This window comes from Plectropomus leopardus, chromosome 13 (assembly GCF_026936395.1).
Source record: "Plectropomus leopardus strain MGB_pleo_1.0 chromosome 13, ASM2693639v1, whole genome shotgun sequence".
Taxonomy (NCBI): domain Eukaryota; kingdom Metazoa; phylum Chordata; class Actinopteri; order Perciformes; family Serranidae; genus Plectropomus; species Plectropomus leopardus.
Window position 1 is genome coordinate 17,879,535 of NC_142188.1, and position 13,668 is coordinate 17,893,202.

A 13,668-nucleotide genomic window follows, 5' to 3' on the forward strand; every position below is an offset into this window, starting at 1 on the left:
GAGCAAGAAGGAGAGGCCACAGTGCAAAGGGGAGAAGGTGCTGTCCTGTTTTAAAACTCATTACTCAAACTCTGTTCCCTCATCGTAATCAAAGTAATATGTATGATGTTTGTGTTTTTGCTAATTTTCATGGTAATTTATTTCTCTTAAAAAGGGACTTTGAAGTCTTGTCTTTGTGTTAAGCTTCTCATTTTGCTGGGGAAAAAAAATAAATAAGAAGTGTGAAGGAGTGATAAAATTCAACCACAAGCCAAGCTCATAAAAAAGAGCTATTAAGTCCGTAAAAGGGGTTTTAAATAAAGCTGAGGCAGAGCAGGGGCAAGAGGCATACACGAAGGGTGTGCACAGTAAATCATTTTTTCTGCAGTAAAGAAGAAAAATGATGGATTTCAACATTTGCTTTTATTCAAGATCCTTTTATTCTTGCAGTTCAAAATTGGCAGTCCAAAAATACCACTTTTTACAGCTAATGTTATTGAGCTCATGAACTTATCTAACAATGATTTCCAACTGAATCCCTCATTAGTTCTCTCTGACCAGCATACACTTTCTTCTGCCTCACTTTAGCTAGAGATGTTAAACAATCGAGATGGCTACAGTTTTCTTCCCGCTTCGTCTCCATTATTTTTCTGGGGCTGACCGTCTCCCGCTAGGATCACAATGCTTTTAACATGGCGGGATGTCTGAGGGCTGCAGCAGCTTACCTGCTGAGAGAGCTCACTGCTGGGCCAACCTGTCCTCTGCATGGGAAATTTATAACCTGGCCCCTTCCCCTGTACGACCACTCCTCCATTGGTAGAGCACTGTTAAAAACCCCCTTCCACTGACTGACTCAACCACTTGACCTTTTTTTCAACGTTATCCTTTTTCTTTCTTTCTCTTCTGTCCTAATCATATTGTCTTTTTTTCTTCATTTTGTTTCATGTGCAATACACACAAGTCTTTTGTCTCCTGGGTTATAAAACTCCTAAGTGAAGTCAGGAGTAGGCAATGTCTGAAAAGTTTGCCCTTCAAATGCTCTGATGAGAGAAACTATTTCAGATAACCTCATGCAGTTGTCTAGCCTGCACATACGTACATCGCGGATACAAAGCAGGAAGAGGTAGCAGGCTGCAGTCACTATTTAGCCGGTCTCTAAGGGTCCTGGCACGCCGAGACAACAGTTGGCTGTCAGTGAGCATTTGTCGCCTTGGTTTTGGCGGTGTGTCCCACACCAGTTGGCACTCGTCGACTCTTTTCCGTCCTATTTGGCTTTTTTCAAGCCAATTTAGCATGTTAAAGGGGTGTCTCAGACTGCGTAGACTGTCGTTAAATGAAATCACTCTTATTGGCTTCAGCTCAGTGGACGAGATGCGGCTAAAGTCAAAAGGGCGTCAGATCAGAACAAGCTTGTTATTTAAGGGAAGATTAAGTTTTTTTTAAGCTATTGAGAAATGGTTTTTAATTGTTTATGTTATTGTTCGCTGGCACACAGTCAATTTACTTTTTTTTTTTTAACATCTGGTTGTGTGGTGAGCGTACTAACTAGCATCTGGAATCCTGATTAATACAAACTGTTGCTGCCTGCTGGTATGGTGTTATTGTCTCTCACATAAGCACAGAGTGTACTTGATAGTTAGACAATAGTTTTAGCCTACGCGGTATGTTAAAGTGAAGCTGTTTGGCCGAGACACAGGCGACATGAGCCGACACAGTAGTTGGCCTGTGTCGCCACCAGTTCTTTGGTGTTACTTTGGCGTATCCGGGACTGTTAAGGCCCGTCTCCTCTTGTTGAACCCTCTGACTTACAGACCCGCATGACTCTCCATAATTTGGGTTTACATTGACATATTTTTACCTTTTCCTGGAAATGATTTTTGTCTTTATTTCCAGCTGCTGTTATCTTTTTAATATTTTATGGGAAAGCCAATTAGTGTTTGCTCCCACTACATTATGTATTTACTTAAATTAAAAACACTGAAACATTAAACTTCCTGACCTCATACTTTGATCTCTGGATTCTTCTGGATTAATAGCATCTAAATCAGACAGCCTGGCTCATTTGCCCCATTTAGTTAAACATTAAACATTCATTTTTATTCTCCTTGTCATCGTCCTCTTATTTCCTTAACTGTGCAACTGTGCATATGGCATATGGTTTACTTCTCTTACATCCTTGACACGTTAATTGTTTACTTTTGCCTGCTTTTCGTTCTTTCTGTTTCTTGGCTTATATTATATTTTGATTGTATCTTAAAGTGACGATTGTTCTAACAAATGGAAGAATGCAGAGGAAGAATTGGGAGACAGACAGACAGGCAATTAGACAGGAAAACAGGAAGACTGTTAGAGCCACTGAGGATTTACCACCTCTGCTGATTTTTCCTACCCAAAAAATTATTTTTTTTTTTCTAATCAAGGCTTTTAACACAGCCGTATTTTAGAATATATCCATTTAGTGACGGTTTCATTTACTTGAGTTTTGAAATTCCGGCCATCTTGTGCAAATAAAACTCCAGACTCATAACTGTTCTTTGTTTTAAACACTCCGTAATAATCACAGATCACAGGTCTGGCCATATATTCATCCATCCATCCCTCTGCCTGTGGCCAACACTATACAGTTCCATACTGTGCTCTGCTTCTTCGATGCCTTGGCAGCAAATTAAGTTAAAGCCTCCGTGGAAAAAAGAAGCCCTTAAATGTTGCCATATGCAGGATTGCATGAGAACTTCCTGAGGAACACATGTTGTTCTGGGACTCTCGTAGAGGTGTGGAGTCTGTGGAGTCTGTAGAGTGAGACACAGTATGGTGGACCACTCAACAATGATAACCGAAAACAGCAAGCCCCCACAGAACGTAATATTTTGTAAAAATGTCATATTTAAGACTTGTCAATTGTAAACGGGTCAGCGCTTGTGACACGTTACATGGGGTTATCAGCTCCAACTAAATGTCAAGTGTCAAAGCGCTGACATGCTTTTCCTTGACATTTTTGTGGAGTATGTCTCTTTTTTCACCCAGTCGCAGACAAGCTGCTTTGCGGGCAAATTGTTAAATCTCACAGCTGGCGAAACATTTCATGGCTGAAGTGACTAAATTGAGATTTTAGCAATATTTCCTTTCAGTGGAATCCAGAATCGAACATTGCTGTGATAAATGGTCTCTTTCAATAAATATCATTTTTAGATTTACTCACGCATTTAAGGGAGTTCAAGTTTGGTACATGGGGGAGTTTCATTTGGTTGCATTCTGCTTCGGGGAAACTAAATCCTGCACACTACTCCTTTAACTGCAGTGGAGTTGTTCAGTCAGATCAGATCTTTTAAGCTTGTTTTCCACACCTGCCTGCATTCACATTGTATCTTGAAACAGAAACCAGGTGAATCCTGTTCTGAGCATCATGATATTATAATGAACCCATATTGTCATCGAAGTAATGCAGTGTGTGTGTTTGTGTGTGTGTGTGTGTGTGTGTGTGTGTGTGTGTGTGTGTGTGTGTGTGTGTGTGTGTGTGTGTGTGTGTGTGTGGTGTTGCCTTTACAGGATTACTGGTTCTCTCTGGTCTTTAAGCGTCTTGTTGGTCCAAGGGTTTTAGCTGTGCGAGTGGCTGGACTGCAGAGGAAGCCTCAACCAGGAAGAGTCATACGAGACAAACTACGTATTTACGCCCACTGTACCAGCTATTACAAGTACGTGTTGCAGCCTATCCACCTTGGATTAGTTTGTAACCTGTACTTAAACACAGCACATCATTACATACTGTGATTTTGGTCTTTTTTTTTACCGTTTGAAGCTGACAGATTGACAAAGCACACATCCTCTCTGCCTCTCAGTGATGTGTAGCGAAACTTGAATGTCCTTGAGGATTTAGATGGAAAACAGAACGCTGCGGTTTTAACTTTTCCTACTCCATGTGTCCTCCTGCACACACCTGAGGCTCAGTGTCTGGTGGGGAAGAACAAAATCCCAAGCCAACCCATAAATAAGCAGACCGTAGACACCCGCTCATTCACAGCTCAGAGCCTATAAAACTTAACAGGTATCACTTATCAGGTGTGTGGGTTCTGTCTCTCTGCCGTCAAAGAGCCGCTGAAAGGTGTGCTAGGCCTTTATATCGTCTCTGACTGGCTGGAGGGGGGTATTTGAGGGGGAGGGGGAGGGACAATAAGGCGGTCTGTGCCGGGAGGAGATAAAGAGTGCCACCATGGCCTGTTCAAGGTTATCATTTAACCCAGGCCAGAGGCTGTCAGCACCAGGCTAGACTTACGGCCTTATTCCAGACGGGGCTCGTTTACAGGTGAAGCATCTCCTAGAAAAATAGCAAAGCTCTGAACAGATAGATGGTTCGATAACTGGGCAGGAGTTGCATAACCACTACACACATGAGGCCTGATGACATGCATGCAAATACTTGAAATACTTTTCATCAAGTGTACTCACTGAGCCACATGGTCTGTATGGTGAATTTCGGAGTGGAGAGATGGCATGTGGTGTCACTCAGCTCCACTCAATGCACCAATTAGCCATGGACTCAGACAGTGAAGCCCTGAAGCTGAATCCAAAGTTTCAGTTGCGATTATTTCTGCCACTTGTGGTTTTACATGTTCAGCCCTTAAGTGGACAACCATTGTAGTCATAGTGGTTTGACTGCACTGTGTAAGACGGCAAAGACTGTAAATGTGCTCAGGCAGTCAGTGGTTTGAAAAGTCTCCGCAGATTAGACATTTGACTTTCATTGCCCTTTTACCCCTTTTAGTGGTTTGCATGGTATTTTTTTCACTTTACAGCAACGCTTCGACATCAAACAGCATCAACACATGTTTATGTTCCTGGTTTGGATCGCAAAGAACCTCATCATTTGAAAGGCCTGAGAGGTCATTATCTCGCCCTCCATCTAACCATCTGATCTATCACTCGGAGCCATGCTCCACGTTTCTCAGAAACAAGTCTGCAAGAGTTTAACACAGAGCCAGACTCACAGCGTTCCCATCAACAGCACACCACTTTATTTCTCCCGGTAAATATATTGAATATCTGCACTCTTGCAGGGTTGATGAAATAGATGCCTCACCGTGAGCCCCAAAGAACATAGATAAACATCAAACCAAAAAATGTGATTGCTTTAAAGATATGAGATTTGGGGAAGATGTCTACCAGCCCTGACCCTGAACACCAGGGCTGACATGTGGTATTCACTACAGCTGTGTTGTCTTTGTCCTCATATCGGGGCCCTTATTAGATTTTATCAAGTTTGTCTTATCTGTCTGGATAACTGTTTCACCTCTGGCCTCTCCCTATAAAGTTGTGTACCCAGTGCTTTGCTCTCAGAAGAGTGACTCAACACAGTTGTCTGTGTAACTGAAGAAGTCTTGCCTGTCACATTCACAGCCTTTATCTGACCCTGGGCTAAGCAGTGACAGCATTTTATCATTGGACGCTGTCAAAGAGAAGCAGATTCCTGCATCGGATAGGCTTTATAGGGATGATTAAGGCTTTGAAAATGAAAAATGGATTATGATGGTTCATACTAAATATAGATGATAACTTTCTGCTTAATAGAATTCCATTCATGCTTTATCTTACTTAATTATTTTTCTGCAAGCCTTTTGATCCAGATTAGATCAAGGAGTTGTGGGTTGATCCTCTTACTATCAGTGATAAAATATCAAAGGCTTTCTTCTCTTTGTAGTCATATTTAATGATAGAGACTTTTATTCAGCATGGCAGTGTAATATATAATGAATCCCCATTAACAGATGTGGAGAGGAGCCTCTTTTTCTTCCTGATTGTCTCTTCTTAAGGTAAAGGAAAATTCATGTGATGTTCATCATTTTCTTTACGGCAACAGTCATAACTATGTGAGAGGGTCCATAACAATCTACATCATCAACCTGCATCGGTCACGGAAGAAAATCAAGTTGGCGGGGACATTACGGAACAATACGGTCCATCAGTACCTGCTGCAACCCTACGGCACTGACGGACTCAAAGCCAAGTAAGTTCCTCTCTCTCTTTCCCTCTTTTTCATGAACATGCATACATATGCACATGTGCAATAGTAATGAATAATTGTTTTCTATTCAAACAACAATGTGGTCGTATTATAGAGCGTCCTACTGTAGACAAGTCACCAAAGCAAACATTCAAGTCTTCTAGTCCTGTCATGCTTGTATTCATATATATCAAAGAGTGAGAACCAGAGGGGTGTTAGTGTTATTTGAGAAGAAGTTATAGTTGTACATATCAAATGAAAGCTTTGATGAGCTATACTTTGATGAGCTTCTACTGCCAAAAGGGTACTTGGAAATTCTAAAGCAATCTTGAGTTATTAGTTAAAAACCGAAAGATGTAACGGTGAACACATTCAATTATTTAGGGCCAACTACACACTTAAAATATATATTTTAACGAATGTCAAAATGTTGTACATTACTGTCATCCACGTTTTTTTTTTTAAATTCAATATCTTTATTGTCATTGCACAGCTGCACAATGAAATGAAGTGTCTCCAGTGACTCATACAGTATACAGACCTACACTGATAAGCAGACACATTAATCTAGATACGTTTAATTAAAATAGCAAAATATAAAAATGAGGTATTAAAGCAAAATAAACACCATATAGATATTGTACATGGTCATGTTTATATTGCACATATTTAGGATAAATTGCACATATGCAGAATATTCCATTTTCTTGTTATTGCATATATCTTACAGCGTGTGTTTTTAATCATTTCATTCTTCAGTGGCACTTGAGTAAAAACTATTTATGAATCTGGATGTGTGAGTTTTAATATAAAAAATTCAAATCACTAAACAAAGTTAGTATAAATTATAATCACGTTTTGCCCCATAAAGTTAGTCAAATATTACTGATACCCCTCTTATTCTCACCTCTCTATATAAAGAAAACTGTGATTTGTCCTCTAATGATGAAACATTTGGTAGACGCTGTTTTCAGAAAGTATTTTTTATTTTTGCAAAGGGGTGAAAGGATTTGAGATGAGGAATAGGGATAATGAGACTTTTATGGACAACTTTATGGGTCTTCAATTATTTATTTTTTTCCAACCTTAATAGGGTGTTAAAAATGCTGCTGTGAACACATTTTAAGGCCACAATGGGTTTTGGATCTGAGGTGTTAAATTCACACTGAGTCGGCATGTTGTGCAAATACACACCACAAAACTATACGCTGTACGCTGACAGTAACTTTTTCACGTCTTTATCTAGATTAGATTGCTAAAGACAACATAAGAATTATACCGAAAATTAAAAGCAAATACAGAATAAAGCCTTTTTATCTTTCACTAAAGCCCTGTTGAGGCAAACTAGTAATTCAAACTGTCTTAATATACTGCACTGAGTTCCAATGTGTTTACGCCCCTTTGTTCAACCGTGTTTTTATAGCCTGCGACAGATGTTTTATCAATGGAGTTTTATTTCCTTTCATATGTGTAGGCCATTTTAGCTCTCAGTTCTGTTCACGATTTTTTCTGTGATATATTATACTTAATATACTGAGGTAATATAAGTCATAATGCCTTAAAGCATCCATTAAAATATGAAGTTTATGCTTTCAGCCTCCTCCTCTCCTGTAAGCCTCTAGACTGTTATTCTGACTTAGACTAAAGCCTCAAATCCTGAAATAACAGTCTGATGACTCAGGACTGTGTGTGTGTGTGTGTGTGTGTGTGTGTGTGTGTGTGTGTGTGTGTGTGTGTGTGTGTGTGTGTGTGTGTGTGTGTGTGTGTGTGTGTGTGTGTGGGTGTGTGTGTGTGTGTGTGTGTGTGTGTGTGTGTGTGTGTGCGTGCGTGCGCGTGTTATATGATCCTGACATCCTGACATACGGCCTTAATGGTGGCTCAGGCATGATCCTTCAATAACAGCTTAATGATGGAGGATGTTTTAGGTGTTAGAACAAGATTATGAGGTAATTAATAGGAGAGAAAGCTAACGATGGGCCTTTTTCAGGCCTTAAGTGCTTTGCTCTACCACAGGCGGCACAGGGGAACTTTTTATAAAGAATTTAGCAACACCAGATGTCTATAAATTTGTTTGAGTAGTGGGACTTTATAACATTGGCAGAGTATTCAGGCCCATGCAGGTTCAGGTAAAGCTTTGAGCAGCTCAGTTTGATTCATAACTTCTCCTTATTGAGCATATTTTATTTGATATTTTATTGAATTTGAGGTCCTTGTAAAAACATTCAGTCCATTGGCTTAATTCCTTAAATTGTCAGAACTTTACAGTAAAACAATAAAAATGGTTGAAAAGTTGTGTGATAAAGTGATGAAACATTGCAAATACAGTGTAAGGAGATAATTTCTCTTCAGAACGAGATTATTATGTTACATTTTACAATTACTTTAACATTAAATAAATAAATAACACCTTGTACAGAAAAAGAGAAATAATGCATTTTTAAATTAAAAAGAAAGTTCTATTCATGTCGACTTATTATTCAGGAAGTATCATGGTCTAGATTTTTGAAATCATATTAATTATTGTATAATCTTTTTCAATCTACAATCTTTTTTAATTACCCTTTTATTTGTCCCACAAACTTTTTGGAAAGAGTTCACTTTGAATTAAAAATGTGATGTTTTATAGTTGCTCCTCCATATTCTTGTATATTCTTAATGTTTTCTCATGGAAAAGATACTATAACAAATACTACAAAAAACATATATGCGAAAAGATGTCAACCTAAGAATTAAAAGAAAGAAAAAAGAGTCAATGGATAAAGCTGAATATAAACTTGACAATAAAATGTTGTTATGCAACTCATTCTGGTCTCTTCAAAGAAATGTAATCCTCTTCCCAAGAGTAAAAGGGAAAATAGTATTTTTTTAAATATGTTTGCAATGACTCAATTAACTGTTTTGACACTGTGAAATTTTGTTATAACAACCTGTGTGTCATGTAATGGTAATTTTAAGGCACATGATAAATTAAATCAAAATAATATTTTGAACAATTTCTTCTTGAAAATTGTATTTTAAATGTTCTTATTAATATTGTGAGAATTTTTGTGGCTTTATAAAGAGTGAGATGCAAAGAGTGGTGGCATTGATTGTTGCAGAGATGGAATATTGCTTCAGATCTTTAAAATGTCCCAAATCAGTGCAGTTGACTCCAAACTGTTCAGGTTTCCATTTGCAGATTCCTGCTCATGCAGTTGTGAAATTTCCATTTTGTAACAACAGCACCCCCAAGTGTACAACTGACAGATGAAACCTCTTAAAGACAGCCTGTGCATTGCAATAACTATAGAATGGCAAAAATTTAGTGTGTCCCAACAAAAAGTATGACAGATGTAGTGTGCTAAAAATGCCAGAATGATCTACCACATCCGGTCAGATTTCGCAGTATGCAGGCCAGCATGCTCTTCTGGCTATATATAGTTCACATCATGACAGCTGATTGACAGCAATGAGGGATAACAGCACATCCAACTGATGATCAGTCAAATGATAATATTAGAAAGATGAATCATTTAAGTGAGCAAAACAATCATAGAACAGCAAAACAGGAAAAAAAACAATGAACGAGAAATGCTTATGTAGGCTTAGTTAATGAATATAACATATTAAAATCCACAGTGTATGTAGTTAAAACTTTAAAAATTAAACATTGCAAAGTAACAACAGCAGAGCTCTGCAGGTTGACCTCCATCTGTGCCGAGTTTGGAAAATGGTGATTAGTTTATATCCATGCTAACAGATGTATAAGAAAGAAAGTAGTATGTCCCGATTGTGCACATACTGCATGCAATTGTAAATACTTTTTAAGGTCAGCTGCAGTACCTACTAAAGGTAAAAAGAAAAAGTATGAGATTCGGAACGCAACCTGAATGTGCATTTTGCTCTTTTGTTGATGAAGTGAAAAGGTGGCAGGTGAAAAAAAACAGTATTTTACTGATCTAATGCTGTCCATATTTCCTGCTTACCTCTCTTTGCAGATTTGTCCAGCTGAACGGGGAAAAGCTGCTCATGATGGACAATGAGACATTCCCAGAGTTGAAGCCTAAGACACTGAGGGCTGGACGGACTATAGCAATGCCTCCAATGACCATAGGTTTTTATGTCATCAAAAACATTAACGCATATGCCTGCCGGAGATAACACTGACCTGTCACCCCTGAGTTACAGGGTGATGCTCAGAAGTCTACCAAACCACAAACTATCTGCCAGCTGACCCAAAACATAAAAACTGTGTGGCTGTTTTTTTCTTCTTCCAAATTCCATGAACACACAGGCAGGTCAAAATACTTTTTTTAAGATTTTTTTTTTCTTGTTTAAGGACGCTTAAGTAGAATGGACGTTTTGATTGAACACAGTACAGTCCTCTGCTTTAACGAAAGCTGCTCCAGGCATTATTTCAATAGTAATATTTAAATTACAAATAAAGTAGGCCCTTCCCTTCTCTGATCCAACAAGAAATATTTGCGCAAGACGCATAAAAAGGGCTGCACTGAACTGAACTTTTCAGTTTTTCTCACCAGCAACTCCTCACGTGCTACACGACTTAGATGATTGTTTTTGGCTTCATATGAAGCTATGCAATATCATAAAAGTCCACATTCTTTGACTTGATTAAGCTATATTTTCTTCTCTTAGATTGTAAAACCTAGAGTTTGTTATCTCAATTTCTGCCAAGAGTTTTCTTTTTTTCAATCTTTCAGTGACAGACTAAGAGGAAACTGAACAGGCAGCGCTTCTGAGGCAATACACAAGTCAGCTTCAGTTTGACTTGATCCTCTCCACAAAGAGAAACGGCCATGGTGTGTGTAGGGTCAGACTCTGTGCGTGCGTGCGTGTGTGCGTGCATGTGTGTGTGTGTGTGTTATATTGATAAAGCTACTGATGTATCTGTCCAGTCTGTTTAGCCTCTGAAAGTAAACCTTTTTCCCTTGCCATATCAAGTGGCTTACGGGGAAAAATCTGTTTCTTTTTTGGGGGGGCTGTTTTCATACATTGTGTTCATCATTGCTTTTCTGCTGCAGGTTTCAGTTAATTAACTGCAGAATACGATAGCCAGGACGTGTCTGTAGTGCTGTGAGCAGGGGCGTGTATAGCTGACAATGTGAACCTGTCCATAACATCTGTCTTCACATGCAGCCTGCATACACACAAAATCTGAGTTTTGCTTTCAGTTCTAAATTCCAAAATACCCGTTTTTCAGGTATATTTTAACAACTGTCACTATCTTCAGTTTGATCTCACGTTTTATAATCATCTTATGCTGCTAGGTTTTTGTGTACTAAATATACATGATATATTTTACATAAGTTTGTACAGATTTACTGTCATATATTATTAGATAACATATTGTACATAAAAGAGTGATGAAAGTAAGCTTGATATGTTTTCTTACACACAGTATACACCTAATTTATATGATTAAATACATTTGTTTTATCTTTATATTTCTATAATATAAGACTGTTCTGTTAGTGGTACTAATGTCCCAGCTCTAAAGGAAAATCTAAAATAATTTGTTTTGTGTTAAATAACAGGGTGACTGTCTTAAGATGCAAGTGTCATAGGTGCATTTTATTCTGCAAGAAAGGGAATTACTGTAATGTGGTTTATGGCTCCTGATGTTTCACATTAATTTTAGTTATAATTCATAATATTTCATCTCATTTAAAGATTGTTTTTTCATTCTCTAGGTTAATACCATAGAGTGAAAAAAGTCATTATTTGTTGTGTATTGGCTTGAATATGAATAATGGTAACATTTCTACACTCTTGCATGTTGGCAAGTAAGCAGGTTTGGGGCCCAAAAATGTTAAATATAAAGAATACTTGTCCTCTGAATGTGTTCATAATTAATGTAGAGATGTTCATATTTCTTTTGGAGAGCATTATTTTAATATGTAAAGTGTGCCTATATATTATTTTTTCTTAAAAAAAAGTTTACATCGATAATAAACACTTATAAATACCTAAGAAGCTTAATTTGTTCTGTATATGCTTCAGTCAGAATGACAAACTTCTGTGTCAGAATCTGCACTGACTTTGTCAGCTGGTAATGACAACATTAAACTTTGCTCATATACTTTGCTGCATAAAAGAGAGCGATTTTGAGAGAATTTTTACTTCTGTATAAACAGTCTCATTGTGTGAATTTAAGGAATATTTCGCTCACAAAATGATCTTTTGCATATCACTTACCTTGTGTTTCCTTGAATTCATGATGAAAAATGTGTTTCTCAATGCCTCTGGTGAAAGAAGACTTCAGAAATGATAAACATTCTTGAAGTAAAAGGGGACGCACGCTTAACAACCACAAAACTATATCAAACCATCCTTTAATCCAAATGTCATTTATCTAGATGTATGCCTAGTAGTTCCCGCAAACGTGCATTTTCTCTAAAAACATTCAGCATTTCTCTTACAAAGCAAATGTGTGCGTTGGAGCTCTACTCATACATTCCATTGAGCAGATTTTAAAAGCATGCACTTGCCAAGGCGTTACTCATCTGTGTGTGACACTGTTTATGCAGAAGTGTTTAAAACAATAACATTTCAAGGAAAATGCATATGTTTGTACTGAGCATACGACTGGATAAATGAGACTTGAAATATACTGCCCAAGATGTGCGACAGTTGTGAACGGACATTTTGATATTGTTTTGTTGTTGTTAACCGTGGCCCCCATTTACACTAATTCATTTAGATTTTTCTCCGTTTTTGGATTCTTCGTTCTCTGTTAAGGCATGCAAGAAAAACTAAGTTTTCTTCATTAATTCAAGGTAACACAAGGTGAGTAATTGATATACAAATTATCATTTTGTTGCTAAAGCTTTCTTTTTAAAATCGAGCAATACAGCCAGGCTCCATTTCAGTTCTCCATGTGCTTGTTCAGATCGCTCTTATATCCTGAGGGGGAAAAAAAAGAAAGAGATGAGAGGATATGATGTATGCCTACACAGGAGCACAAAGAAGTGCAGATATACTGTCCTACAGAGAGAACCTATAAATACAAACTGTCAAATTCCAGCAGCATCCTCAAACAAAGGCACTGTGCTATTTAAGTCACCCTCGTTGGCGCACCCCCTCACTCACTCACTCACTCTCTCTCTCACGCACACACACACACACACACACACACACACACACACACACACACACACACACACACACACACACACACACACACACACACACACACACACACACACACACACACACAAACGGATACACTCTGTGGCCCCAGATGTGGAAGCAGCTGGAGTAAGTCTTTGTAGTGGAAAAAGTGCTGTCTTGTCACTGCATGAGGCAGCTGCTGATGGGAAAAAAGAAGCCAGGATGGGGCTATACCTCCAGACCTCAGCTTTGGCCCTGACTGACTGAAGCTGGGCCAGACCTGGCTCAGTGTGTGCTGATGCAGACAACTGGGATCTGCTTGGTAGGATCATGTAGAGGGTAGATGAAGGATCTGGTGTGCCCTCTGACTAAAGGGCTTGTTTAGTTTCTCCAAGTGAAACATGGCATGTGAGAATTGCTCTGATTTCTGTAGAAAGCAAGACATGACTTGAACTGAAGTTTCATAAGTGAGTCATTAACACTGGTGACCCTTCAGGAGCTGTGATCCAAAGCATGTACCCTTAATTATATTTTTGTTTTAAGTTCCATTCATGGGAAACAGGCTTTGCTTTTATGTGAGTAGC

The 13,668-nt window shown here is 38.4% G+C and overlaps 1 protein-coding gene across 2 annotated transcripts in view; it reads left to right on the forward strand.

Moving 5' to 3' along the window:
• The window catches only part of hpse2 (heparanase 2), a 132,423-nt gene extending 120,481 nt beyond the window's left edge, over window positions 1-11,942 (forward strand). For both annotated transcript variants that reach the window (XM_088086092.1, XM_042502298.2), the window contains 3 exons: window positions 3,526-3,671; window positions 5,831-5,977; window positions 9,952-11,942. In XM_088086092.1, coding sequence (XP_087942218.1) covers window positions 3,526-3,671; window positions 5,831-5,977; window positions 9,952-10,114 — 456 coding nt within the window. In that variant the 3' untranslated portion in view covers window positions 10,115-11,942. The remainder of the gene's footprint in view (window positions 1-3,525; window positions 3,672-5,830; window positions 5,978-9,951) is intronic.
• Window positions 11,943-13,668: the final 1,726 nt, after the last annotated feature.